The 13,978-nt window shown below is 45.1% G+C and overlaps 1 protein-coding gene across 1 annotated transcript in view; it reads right to left on the reverse strand.

Moving 5' to 3' along the window:
- The window catches only part of LOC133998929 (basic proline-rich protein-like), a 20,198-nt gene extending 9,311 nt beyond the window's left edge, over positions 1 to 10,887 (reverse strand). Inside the window, exons 1-2 of the mRNA XM_062437978.1 lie at positions 10,843 to 10,887; positions 105 to 232 (exon numbers count right to left, since the gene is read on the reverse strand). Of these exons, the coding sequence (XP_062293962.1) occupies positions 105 to 135 (31 nt within the window). The 5' untranslated portion in view covers positions 136 to 232; positions 10,843 to 10,887. The remainder of the gene's footprint in view (positions 1 to 104; positions 233 to 10,842) is intronic.
- Between the last annotated feature and the right edge of the window lie 3,091 nt (positions 10,888 to 13,978).

A 13,978-nucleotide genomic window follows, 5' to 3' on the forward strand; every position in this document is an offset into this window, starting at 1 on the left:
TGGCCTCAGACTTTAAACAGTTGTTTATTTGTTATATTTCGGCCACACATGTGTTTAACTTCTTTTCTTTAGGAAGCATTATTAACATCTGATGTCTGACTCACCTCTGCCGAGCAGGGAAGAGGTCGTTGTCATGGTGACGACCCTGGGCTCCTCAGGCCCCGCCCCTCAGGTAGATGGGCAGGTGACTCTGAAGGTGAGGGGTCAAAGGTCGGAGCAGGTCAGCAGCCTCCTTAAAGAGAAAGGAAGCAGAAAAATACAAAGGAAAGGTTAATAATACTGTTAATTAATGTAGAGAAGAAGAACAAGAACAAGAACAAGAAGAAGAAGTAGAAGAAGAAGAAGAGACAGAACGATCCGGGAAGATAATAAAGATAAGAAGTTTGTGTTTATGAGCGTCTGGCGGTCAGAGTTCAGAGAGAAATGACAGTTATGTGTTTCTGTAGTTTCTTCATGTCAGAACACGTCAAGCATCAATACACAGCTGATGGGTTCTAGCTGCTCCACAGTCCTGAATCCTCTCTGTTGTATTTTTCATGTCATGATGAACCAAATGTTGCCAGATGGTTGAAGGTCTGGACTCCAGACGGGCATCGGTGCTGAACTGGGTCCAGACTTCAGCAGCGAGACTCTTCTAGTATGAACCACATGATGATGTAATAGATGAACCACATGATGATGTAATAGATGAACCACATGATGATGTAATAGATGCAGCATGTGGTTCAGAGTCTGGATGAAATATGGAAGAATTGGAGCAAATGTTGCTCTAAAACCTAAAGCCTGAATATACCTGTCAGCACTGATGGAGCCAATCCAGATGTGCCAGCTGCCCATGCTGTAGGCACTAATGCACCTCCATACCATCAGAACTGAACTGACCAGCTGTCCATGCTGTACGCACTAAAAAAGCACCAGTACTATCCCTGATGGAGCAGCAGGTACCAGGTACTATCCCTGATGGAGCAGCAGGTACCAGGTACTATCCCAGATGGAGCAGCAGCAGGTACCAGGTACTATCCCTGATGGAGCAGCAGCAGGTACCAGGTACTATCCCTGATGGAGCAGCAGCAGGTACCAGGTACTATCCCTGATGGAGGAGCAGGTAACAGGTACTATCCCTGATGAAGGAGCAGGTACCAGGTACTATCCCTGATGGAGGAGCAGCAGGTACCAGGTACTATCCCTGATGGAGCAGCAGGTACCAGGTACTATCCCTGATGGAGCAGCAGGTACCAGGTACTATCCCTGATGGAGCAGCAGGTACCAGGTACTATCCCTGATGGAGCAGCAGCAGGTACCAGATACTATCCCTGATGGAGGAGCAGGTACCAGGTACTATCCCTGATGGAGGAGCAGGTACCAGGTACTATCCCTGATGGAGCAGCAGGTACCAGGTACTATCCCTGATGGAGGAGCAGGTACCAGGTACTATCCCTGATGGAGGAGCAGGTACCAGGTACTATCCCTGATGGAGCAGCAGGTACCAGGTACTATCCCTGATGGAGGAGAAGGTACCAGGTACTATCCCTGATGGAGGAGCAGGTACCAGGTACTATCCCTGATGGAGGAGCAGGTACCAGGTACTATCCCTGATGGAGCAGCAGGTACCAGGTACTACCCCTGATGGAGCAGCAGGTACCAGGTACTATCCCTGATGGAGCAGCAGGTACCAGGTACTATCCCTGATGGAGCAGCAGGTACCAGGTACTATCCCTGATGGAGGAGCAGCTGGTACCAGGTACTATCCCTGATGGAGGAGCAGGTACCAGGTACTATCCCTGATGGAGCAGCAGCAGGTACCAGGTACTATCCCTGATGGAGGAGCAGGTACCAGGTACTATCCCTGATGGAGCAGCAGGTACCAGGTACTATCCCTGATGGAGCAGCAGGTACCGGGTACTATCCCTGATGGAGGAGCAGGTACCAGGTACTATCCCTGATGGAGCAGCAGCAGGTACCAGGTACTATCCCTGATGGAGCAGCAGGTACCAGGTACTATCCCTGATGGAGGAGCAGGTACCAGGTACTATCCCTGATGGAGGAGCAGGTACCAGGTACTATCCCTGATGGAGGAGCAGGTACCAGGTACTATCCCTGATGGAGCAGCAGGTACCAGGTACTATCCCTGATGGAGGAGCAGGTACCAGGTACTATCCCTGATGGAGGAGCAGGTACCAGGTACTATCCCTGATGGAGCAGCAGGTACCAGGTACTATCCCTGATGGAGGAGAAGGTACCAGGTACTATCCCTGATGGAGGAGCAGGTACCAGGTACTATCCCTGATGGAGCAGCAGCAGGTACCAGGTACTATCCCTGATGGAGCAGCAGGTACCAGGTACTACCCCTGATGGAGCAGCAGCAGGTACCAGGTACTATCCCTGATGGAGGAGCAGGTACCAGGTACTATCCCTGATGGAGGAGCAGGTACCAAGTACTATCCCTGATGGAGGAGCAGCAGGTACCAGGTACTATCCCTGATGGAGGAGCAGGTACCAGGTACTATCCCTGATGGAGGAGCAGGTACCAGGTACTATCCCTGATGGAGGAGCAGGTACCAGGTACTATCCCTGATGGAGCAGCAGGTACCAGGTACTATCCCTGATGGAGGAGCAGCAGGTACCAGGTGCTATCCCTGATGGAGTAGCAGGTACCAGGTACTATCCCTGATGGAGCAGCAGGTACCAGGTACTATCCCTGATGGAGGAGCAGCAGGTACCAGGTACTATCCCTGATGGAGGAGCAGCAGGTACCAGGTACTATCCCTGATGGAGGAGCAGGTACCAGGTACTATCCCTGATGGAGGAGCAGGTACCAGGCACTATCCCTGATGGAGGAGCAGCAGGTACCAGGTACTATCCCTGGTGGAGGAGCAGGTACCAGGTACTATCCCTGATGGAGCAGCAGGTACCAGGTACTATCCCTGATGGAGCAGCAGGTACCAGGTACTATCCCTGATGGAGCAGCAGGTACCAGGTACTATCCCTGATGGAGGAGCAGGTACCAGGTACTATCCCTGATGGAGCAGCAGCAGGTACCAGGTACTATCCCTGATGGAGGAGCAGCAGGTACCAGGTACTATCCCTGATGGAGGAGCAGGTACCAGGTACTATCCCTGATGGAGGAGCAGGTACCAGGTACTATCCCTGATGGAGGAGCAGGTACCAGGTACTATCCCTGATGGAGCAGCAGGTACCAGGTACTATCCCTGATGGAGGAGCAGCAGGTACCAGGTGCTATCCCTGATGGAGTAGCAGGTACCAGGTACTATCCCTGATGGAGCAGCAGGTACCAGGTACTATCCCTGATGGAGGAGCAGCAGGTACCAGGTACTATCCCTGATGGAGGAGCAGCAGGTACCAGGTACTATCCCTGATGGAGGAGCAGGTACCAGGTACTATCCCTGATGGAGGAGCAGGTACCAGGCACTATCCCTGATGGAGGAGCAGCAGGTACCAGGTACTATCCCTGGTGGAGGAGCAGGTACCAGGTACTATCCCTGATGGAGCAGCAGGTACCAGGTACTATCCCTGATGGAGCAGCAGGTACCAGGTACTATCCCCGATGGAGGAGCAGGTACCAGGTACTATCCCTGATGGAGCAGCAGCAGGTACCAGGTACTATCCCTGATGGAGGAGCAGGTACCAGGTACTATCCCTGATGGAGCAGCAGGTACCAGGTACTATCCCTGATGTTTCTGGATAGTAAAACTTACTTTTACAGACTTTTGTTTCCCCGTTTCCAACTTTTAATGACGCTTGTTGCTGCCATCAAATTCAAAATGAGCAAATATGTTTCATTAAATAATAAAATGGCTCAGTTTAAACATTTGATATGTTTTCTATTGTGAATCAAATCTGAGTTCATGAGATTTACAGATCATTGCATTTTGTTTTTATTCATATTTTACACACAGTCCCAACTGGAAATGGAGTCGTATAGAAATATACTTATAATAACACAGTGCAACGAGTTCTCCTCCAATAAATGATGTTATGATTTAATGTATTCACTCACACACACACACACACACACACACAGAGATACACAGACAGACACACACACACACACACACACACACACACACAGATACACAGACACAGACACACACACACACACACACACACACACACACACACACACACACACACACACAGATACACAGACACAGACACAGACACAGACACACACACACACACACACACACACACACACACACACACACACACTCAGAACAATAGCAGGAGGCTGGTTGTGTTTATGGAGGGAAGTCTGCTCTTCCTGTCAGCTGTAAGCCCCGCCCCCTGACCTCACAGGCCCCGCCCTTCTGTGACATCACGGCTTGGACTGTTAGCAGCCATGTTTGTATGGAAGAAGGTTAGTTAGTGTGTGTGTGTGTGTGTGTGTGTGTGTGTGTGTGTGTGTGTGTGTGTGTGTGTGTGTGTGTGTGTGTGTGTGTGTTTCCTGTCTTTGTGCAGGAACAATAGTGTGACTCAGAGCTCTCCTCCTTTTAACACTGTGACGCTTTAATTCACTTCTTCTCTTCTAAATGTTACTTTTCCTGATTTAAGAGCAAAGTATTCGTATATTTATTATTAATATAATTTATATTAAATGTTTCCTCACAGAGAGGTTTGACTCTTACCCTGTTACTCTGTTACCCTGTTGCCCTGTTGCCCTGTTACCATGTTACCATGTTACCCTGTTACCCTGTTACCATGTTACCCTGTTACCCTGTTGCCCTGTTACCCTGTTTATACTGTTTATACCCTGTTACCCTGTTACCCTGTTGCCCTGTTACCATGTTACCCTGTTACCCTGTTACCCTGTTACCCTGTATATACTGTTTATACCCTGTTACTCTGTTACCCTGTTGCCCTGTTACCATGTTACCCTGTTACCCTGTTGCCCTGTTACCCTGTTTATACTGTTTATACCCTGTTACCCTGTTACCCTGTTTATACTGTTTATACCCTGTTACCCTGTTGCCCTGTTACCATGTTACCATGTTACCATGTTACCATGTTACCCTGTTACCCTGTTACCATGTTACCCTGTTACCCTGTTGCCCTGTTACCCTGTTTATACTGTTTATACCCTGTTACCCTGTTACCCTGTTTATACTGTTTATACCCTGTTACTCTGTTACCCTGTTGCCCTGTTACCATGTTACCCTGTTACCCTGTTGCCCTGTTACCCTGTTACCCTGCTTATACCGTTACCCTGTTACCCTGTTTATAACCTGTTACCGTGTTGCCCTGTTACCCTGTTACCCTGTTGCCCTGTTACCCTGCTTATATCGTTACCCTGTTTATAACCTGTTGCCCTGTTACCCTGTTACCCTGTTACCCTGTTACCCTGTTTAAACCTTGTTGTAAAGTGTATTTTTTGTGTGTTATAATCTTTATTTTCTTGCTCATGTTTTTATGTGTAAATGTAAAACAGATCAGCAGGTAAACACCTGAGATCAGGTGTGTTTTAGGTTCCTGACACGCTGGAATGCAGCCTGCACCCCTCCTGCTCCTCTGCTCCCAACCACTCCCTCCCTGCAGGCTGGAATGTAACACACACACACACACACACACACACACACAGAGAGAGAGAGAGACACACACACACACACACACACACACACACACACACACACACACACACAGAGAGAGAAAGAGAGACACACACACACACACACACACACACACACACACCAACCACAGTACTAACATGTGTGTGAGCTGTCAATCATCAAACCGAGCTGAGTGTTTGTGGCGGGGTCGAGCCCCAACAGCCAATCAGAGGACACGAAGCAATCATATGACACCATAAACCCAGCAGCCAATCAGGGAGTGGTGCGACCTTTATCCTGCGGGGTGTGGTCACACACACACACACACACACACACACACACACACACACACACACACACACACACACACACACACACACACACACACACACACACACACACACGTCGTCCTCAGACAGAAATAACTGAGTTTAAATCATAAACGTCAGCTGACTCCGCCTCCTGAAGGCCGCAGAGAAAACAACAACAAGGAAGGAGAAGAAGAAGAGTTCCCAGCTAACTCACTGATGCTAACTGTGGAGCTAACAGCTTCTACAGCAGTGTGACACACCGTCCTGAACACAGAGCAGCACAGCAGCTTCCATTCATACAACACATTTATGGCTCAGCAACAAATATGAGACAAGATGAGCAATTCAAACATATGGAAATATAGGAAGAGTAAAGATGTTGCTGCTGTTCATACTGAGAAAACTTCAAACTGCACATATGTCCTGTTTAAACAGCCGGATTCTCTCTGAGTCAAACATCAGACTCATATATTAAAGTAGCTTCATTTATTCACATGGACACTTTATAATAGTCTGATTACAGCAGGCTCAGTAATAATAAGTGTTGTTAAGATGATGAATTCATAAATCAGTTAAACTAGATTTAAAAGCAGCATCAGGTTTGTTAAAATGTACATTTAGTATTTTTGTTTTTTTTTATATCATTTGAAATGACATTAAACCATTTTATACCAAAAGTAAGACTGAATGCTCCTGAAAATGTCAAATGGTGTAACCACAAAATAATGATACATATTACACATTTTATCACCTACAGTGTATTTAAGTGGACTTATACTAATAATGACTTCATTTAAAACATCAAATGAAAAGACAAGTTTTTGTAGATTTTCTACATTTAAGTTGTAAAACATTTTGTCCGTATTGAAGCAGGACTTCTCCTGAAAAACAACATTTGTTCTGACTGTGAAGAGACTCTGATCGGATCCACAGCAGCTCTCTGATTGGCTCAAATCACCTGAAACAAACCCCAGCCAGCAGGTCCATGTGGGACCATAAGGGTGACCCCACCTGTGTTGCCCATATGGGCTTCAAGTGGGTTCTGACTGGGTTTCAGGTGGAGCCCAACTGGGTGAGACCCTTTAGGCCCCATATGGGGTCTAAGTGGGACCAGATGGACCTTTACAGTTCGCCATGTTCATGCCCACTCAGACCCACATGGGCCTGCTGGCTGGTTAAGGGTGATTACAGAGGAGGTTCAGGTCCGTTAGGAGGTTCTGGACCTTCAACAAGGAACGCGTAAAAATACCTTACAGCTTTTTCAAGGAGGACCTCATCCTCTTTGCAGCCTCATGAAGAACCTCTTCAAGGACCTATACAACCTGCTCAAGGACCACAGGAACCTGCTCAAGGACCTCAGGAACCTGCTCAAGGACCTCAGGAACCTCTTCAAGGACCTATACAACCTGCTCAAGGACCTGTACAACCTCTTCATGGACCTATACAACCTGCTCAAGGACCTATACAACCTCTTCATGGACCTATACAACCTGCTCAAGGACCTATACAACCTCTTCATGGACCTATACAACCTGCTCAAGGACCTATACAACCTGCTCAAGGACCTATACAACCCGCTCAAAGACCTCAGGAACCTCTTCAAGGACCTCAGGAACCTGCTCAAGGACCTATACAACCTGCTAAAGGACATATACAACCTTTTCAAGGACCTCTACAACTCCATCCATGACATCTACAGTCTACTCTAAGTCCTCTCCTTTATTATTTAGACTCTGTGCAGAGTCCTAACGATCCCTAATCCTCAGGGTTTTTTCTACGACATTGAGGATGCTCAAGGACCGTACAGTCTTCTCTAGAACATCTCAAGGACCACTGATACCATTGGAAACTCTTCAAGGACCTCAACAAACCAACAAAGTACTTCTTCAACCTCATCAAGATCCTTAAACCCTCCTCAAGGCCCTCAGGAACATTTATATCCTCATCAAGGACCTCAGGAACCTCTTCAAGGACCTCAGGAACCTGCTCAAGGACCTATACAACCTGCTCAAGGACCTATACAACCTGCTTAAGGACCTATACAACCTGCTCAAGGACCTATACAACCTGCTTAATGACCTATACAACCTGCTCAAGGACCTATACAACCTGCTCAAGGACCTATACAACCTGCTTAAGGACCTATACAACCTGCTCAAGGACCTATACAACCTGCTTAATGACCTATACAACCTGCTCAAGGACCTCAGGAACCTGCTCAATGACCTATACAACCTGCTCAAGGACCTATACAACCTGCTCAAGGACCTATACAACCTGCTTAAGGACCTATACAACCTGCTTAAGGACCTATACAACCTGCTCAAGGACCTATACAACCTGCTTAATGACCTATACAACCTGCTCAAGGACCTCAGGAACCTGCTCAATGACCTATACAACCTGCTCAAGGACCTATACAACCTGCCCAAGGACCTATACAACCTGCTCAAGGACATATACAACCTGCTTAAGGACCTATACAACCTGCTCAAGGACATATACAACCTGCTTAAGGACCAATACAACCTGCTCAAGGACCTATACAACCTGCTCAAGGACCTATACAACCTGCTCAAGGACCTATACAACCTGCTCAATGACCTATACAACCTGCTCAAGGACCTATACAACCTGCTTAAGGACCTATACAACCTGCTCAAGGACCTATACAACCTGCCCAAGGACCTATACAACCTGCTCAATGACCTATACAACCTGCTCAAGGACCTATACAACCTGCTTAAGGACCTCAGGAACCTCTTCAAGGACCTATACAACCTGCTCAAGGATCTCAGGAACCTCTTCAAGGACCTCTACAACTCCATCCATGGTATTTACAGTCTACTCTAAATCCTTTCCTTTATTATGTAGACTCTCTGTTCAGCTTTTATTTCTACCAGTTCATCTCTGTGAGAAACATCAGTGAGACTTTTAGACCCAGAATGTTTTAAATATATGTTTGTAAATATGTATGAGATATTTCACACCTTAATATGAACAAACAGTTAAATGATGAACATGACTTTAAATCTATGTTGTCTGTGTGTAAATATGAGGTATATGTCTGATATCGGTCCGTCTTAGTGTAGATTCACTGGAACCAAACCAGCATCACACAGTGAGCGGGAGAAGTTCATCTAAAGCTCCAAAAACATAGATCCTCCACTAGAGGATCAGCACAGGTGTTATAGTCTTTCCTCTCTTATTTTAAACAACATTTTATATCCAAATATTATATGGTTTCTCCTTCTGTCGTCCTATTGGTGAGAAACATGAACTGATATCACAGATATATCGGCATACATGTTGTCCGATATGTACCAATATTATTATTATTATACTTTATGTATATTTGATGTTTTTTCTTGATTCAAGTTTAATATGTAAATGTATTTGGTTGTTGTTGCGTTTTATTATTTATAGGAAATTATAATAATTAAAATCCCTCTGAAGTTTATTTACTTTAGTGTCATTTTATAAAATAAGTTTATAGTTAAACTGTAAAATATCACAGCTTCCTTTGGGTTTATATTCTTTATATCAACATTATCGGCCAGTCTGTCCATATCAGCTGAGCTGTAATGAACATGAGGAATATATAGTTTAAATCAAAAGTTTGTAAACGTGTGTTATTTTAATTTCTTGTTTTTTTCATTTTAATAAACAAACAAACAGAAGCTGTGAGAACTTGTTATTAGAGTCGAAAATCATCTCATTCAAACGCAGTAAAATAATAATTATGATATATTTGGTTCAATGAAAGCAAAAAGAAAATGAAATGAAAACAGAAAACAGAAGTTACTCAGATGAATTCTGCCTATTTCTAAATACTTTCTTTTCTTTTTGACAACACAGACTTAAAGTCACATAACAAACATAATAAAATGAATCTGTGAACTGTTTCTGCTCCTGAGAAGAAGATCAGACTGAAGGCTGAAAGCTGCATTTCTGCTTCTACTGCAACATTTAATCATTAACTGAAAATAAACCAGCACGTTTGTCTCTGAACATTTCTGCAACTTTATTCTGTTAATTCACATGTTCTCATCATGTTGAGAGAAACGTAACATTTCTATCAGGAGTTATGCTGGTTAATGTGTGTGAGCAGCCGTACCTGCTGTCAGGTGAGAGTCAGACGGTTGGTGTGACTCATAAACTTCACCTGGACACAGAAACACGTCTGTCCAGCCTGCGCTCAGCTGCTGCAGCTACAAACACAAGAAACCTGACAAAACTCATCATTGTTCAACTCGATCAGGAAGCAACACAGACTGTCACTTACTGTTTTTCATTTCTGGTTTAAAACAAGACAAAAATAAAAGTGAACAGAGCCGCAGACGCACTGAGTCACTGAGTCACTGTTCCTCTTTCACATTTTAAACATTGCTGGAAACATTTATAAAGTTTTTGTCCAGAGAAGTTAAACCAACCTCTGAAGGAAACACACCCGGCTACACATTCCTGCCAGCAACACACACACACACACACACACACACACACACACACACACACACACACACACACACACACACACACACACACACACACACACACACACACCCTAATCTTAACCAAAAAACAAGTCCTAACCCTTAAACCCAACAGTCCCTGTAACATCAGTATGGGAACACATTGAAGGTCCCCATAAAGCAGGAAACCAAGTGCCCCCCCCACACATCCCACACCGCCCCCCCCCCAAAGTCTTTGCACTAAGAATATGTTTCCACATTTGAAATCCAAACCAGCGACGCACACACCAAACACACAGACACACACACTAGAAAACAGTCAGATGAAATAAAGAAGAAAAAGAAAAACACAAAAGTAAAAAGAAGAAGAAAGAAAAGTGTGTAAAAGTTCAAACCGACTAAACTAACACGACCGAATCATCAATAAACTGATTGATTGATCTATGTACAGGCTGATAGTTTGATGTGTAGTTTTATAGATGAATGTGTTTTTACCTGCAGTTAAAGTCAGATCCAGTCATCCTGCTCTTTGTGTTTTTTTCTCTTGTATTTCTGAAGGGGCGAGTCCAAATCACAGGAACAGGTTCCTCTGTCTCTCTCTCTCTCTCTCTCTCTCTCTCTCTCTCTCTCTCTCTCTCTCTCTCTCTCTGGGCCCGCCCCTCCCTGACCTGCCAGTCTCAGCTTGCTCCCCCCCCCCCCTCCTCCTCCTCCTCCTCCCCCGCCTTAGCTTATGCCTTCATTCACTTCCTGTTTGACAGAAGTCAGTCCTTCCTGCAGCTGTCTGGCGCCTTCTGGCTTCAATCAGCTGTTACTGCAACATTCAACACAAGATACACAAATGTGTTTTCCCCTCCAAAGGGTCAGCAGATAAATGTGAGGGGTGGTGAGATGATTAATGGGAAAGAAGAACAAACTAAGTTCTGATACACAAATGTGTTTTCAGTTTTTGGACTTTTTCTCTAATCTTTGATTTTTGCTGAAATATTGGATCATTTGAACATTTATAGAAATGAAAGCATGTGAGAAGTTTAGAGGAGCTGTTAACAACTCATAGATCTGAGATGTGAGCCGACTACACACTGCTGTCTGGTTCCATCTTTAACAATGTGTTGTATTTATAAAGCTTGTTATATTATATATATTATATATATAATATATATATAATATATATTATTATTATTATATTATATATTATATATATATTATATTATCCATTGTGTCAAATCTGCATCTGAAAAGTAACTAAAGCTGTTAAATAAATGTAGTGGAGTAGAAAGTACAACATTTCCCTCTGAGATGTAGAAAGTAGCATCACGTGAAATACTACAGTAAAGTACAAGTACCTCAAACTGTACTACAGTACTCCATTACTTTAATTTTTTAACCTTGTTTGTTATATTATATTCTTTATACATGACCACTGACCAAGTGTTATACTATTATATTAAACATATTATTATTATTATTATTATTATTATTATTATTATTATTATTATTATTATTATTATTATTATTATTATTATGTCACATTGACACATACTTTACATGCTGGAACAATAACATTGATTATTTTATATATTATTTGATCTCGAGCTCTGACTGTACGAAGCTTTAAAGGACTGTTCAGATACAGCTGGACCGACCAGAACCACAAACTCTGGATTACTTCTGACATGAGGAAGCTGAGGAGGAGGAAAGTTTAAACTGTGGTTTGAACATCTGAAGATAAGAGCTGAATGTGTGAAATGTGTGATTGGCTCTTTCAGAGTTTGCAGTGTTTAAATCCAGACTGTCAACTTTAACGTCTCAAACATCAAACCTGCTGGTCGTCATGAAGTCCAGGTTTAATATTCTGAGCTCATCAGGAAACACACCGAAGCTTCAGCAGCAACATACAATCAACTTTAATATTTTTATTAAATCAGGAGGAGAAACAGCTGGAGGGCAGATCTGCTCCCATTAACTGGTGAGCTGGAAACTACAGGTGGGTATAAAGTGTAACGGGTGGAGGTGATAGGACAGGTGGAGGTGATAAAACAGGTGGAGGTGATAGGACAGGTGGAGGTGATAGAACAGGTGGAGGTGATAGAGTAGGTGGAGGTGATAAAACAGGTGGAGGTGATAGGACAGATGGAGGTGATAGGACAGGTGGAGGTGATAGGACAGGTGGAGGTGATAAAACAGGTGGAGGTGATAGGACAGGTGGAGGTGATAGGACAGATGGAGGTGATAGGACAGGTGGAGGTGATAGGACAGATGGAGGTGATAGGACAGATGGAGGTGATAGGACAGATGGAGGTGATAGGACAGGTGGAGGTGATAGGACAGGTGGAGGTGATAGGACAGATGGAGGTGATAGAACAGGTGGAGGTGATAGGACAGATGGAGGTGATAGGACAGGTGGAGGTGATAGGACAGGTGGAGGTGATAGGACAGATGGAGGTGATAGAACAGGTGGAGGTGATAGGACAGGTGGAGGTGATAGGACAGGTGGAGGTGATAGAACAGGTGGAGGTGATAGGACAGATGGAGGTGATAGGACAGGTGGAGGTGATAAAACAGGTGGAGGTGATAGAACAGGTGGAGGTGATAGGACAGGTGGAGGTGATAGGACAGGTGGAGGTGATAGAGTAGGTGGAGGTGATAGGACAGGTGGAGGTGATAGGACAGGTGGAGGTGATACAACAGGTGGAGGTGATAGGACAGGTGGAGGTGATAGGACAGGTGGAGGTGATACAACGGGTGGAGGTGATAGGACAGGTGGAGGTGATACAACGGGTGGAGGTGATAGAACAGGTGGAGGTGATAGGACAGGTGGAGGTGATAGGACAGGTGGAGGTGATAAGACAGGTGGAGGTGATAGGACAGGTGGAGGTGATAGAACAGGTGGAGGTGATAAAACAGGTGGAGGTGATACAACAGGTGGAGGTGATAGGACAGGTGGAGGTGATAGGACAGGTGGAGGTGATAGGACAGGTGGAGGTGATAGGACAGGTGGAGGTGATACAACGGGTGGAGGTGATAGGACAGGTGGAGGTGATACAACGGGTGGAGGTGATAGAACAGGTGGAGGTGATAGGACAGGTGGAGGTGATAAGACAGGTGGAGGTGATAGAACAGGTGGAGGTGATAGGACAGGTGGAGGTGATAGAACAGGTGGAGGTGATAAAACAGGTGGAGGTGATAAAACAGGTGGAGGTGAACCAGGGAAGCAGGTTGTAGTGATCCTTATTGATAGTCTCAGCAAGGTAACTGAACAGGTACTCAGGTCAGGCTGTGCTCCAAGACGAAGCAGAGTCTGCAGCAGATGAGCCGGCAGACCGAAGGCTGGAGCGTTACCGGGTCAGAGGTCAGAGGTCAGAGGCAAACCGAGCTGGAAAGTCTGGCATGAAAACAAAGACAATCCTGTCAGGAGTGAGCAGGAGCTGCATAGAAACTGTGTAGATGACTGATGAGGTGCAGCTGAGAGTCCAGGTGAACAGGAGGGGAGCAGACTGTGACTCAAGCCCAATTTCCACTGGTTCCGTCAGCGGCACGTTACAGCTGCGCCGCGGTCACCGGAGCTGATAGGTACCACTATAATCAATGAGAGCTCTCCGCGCCGCAGCACTATCAATCTGCAGCATTTCTA

Source organism: Scomber scombrus, chromosome 18 (assembly GCF_963691925.1).
Source record: "Scomber scombrus chromosome 18, fScoSco1.1, whole genome shotgun sequence".
Taxonomy (NCBI): Eukaryota; Metazoa; Chordata; class Actinopteri; order Scombriformes; family Scombridae; genus Scomber; species Scomber scombrus.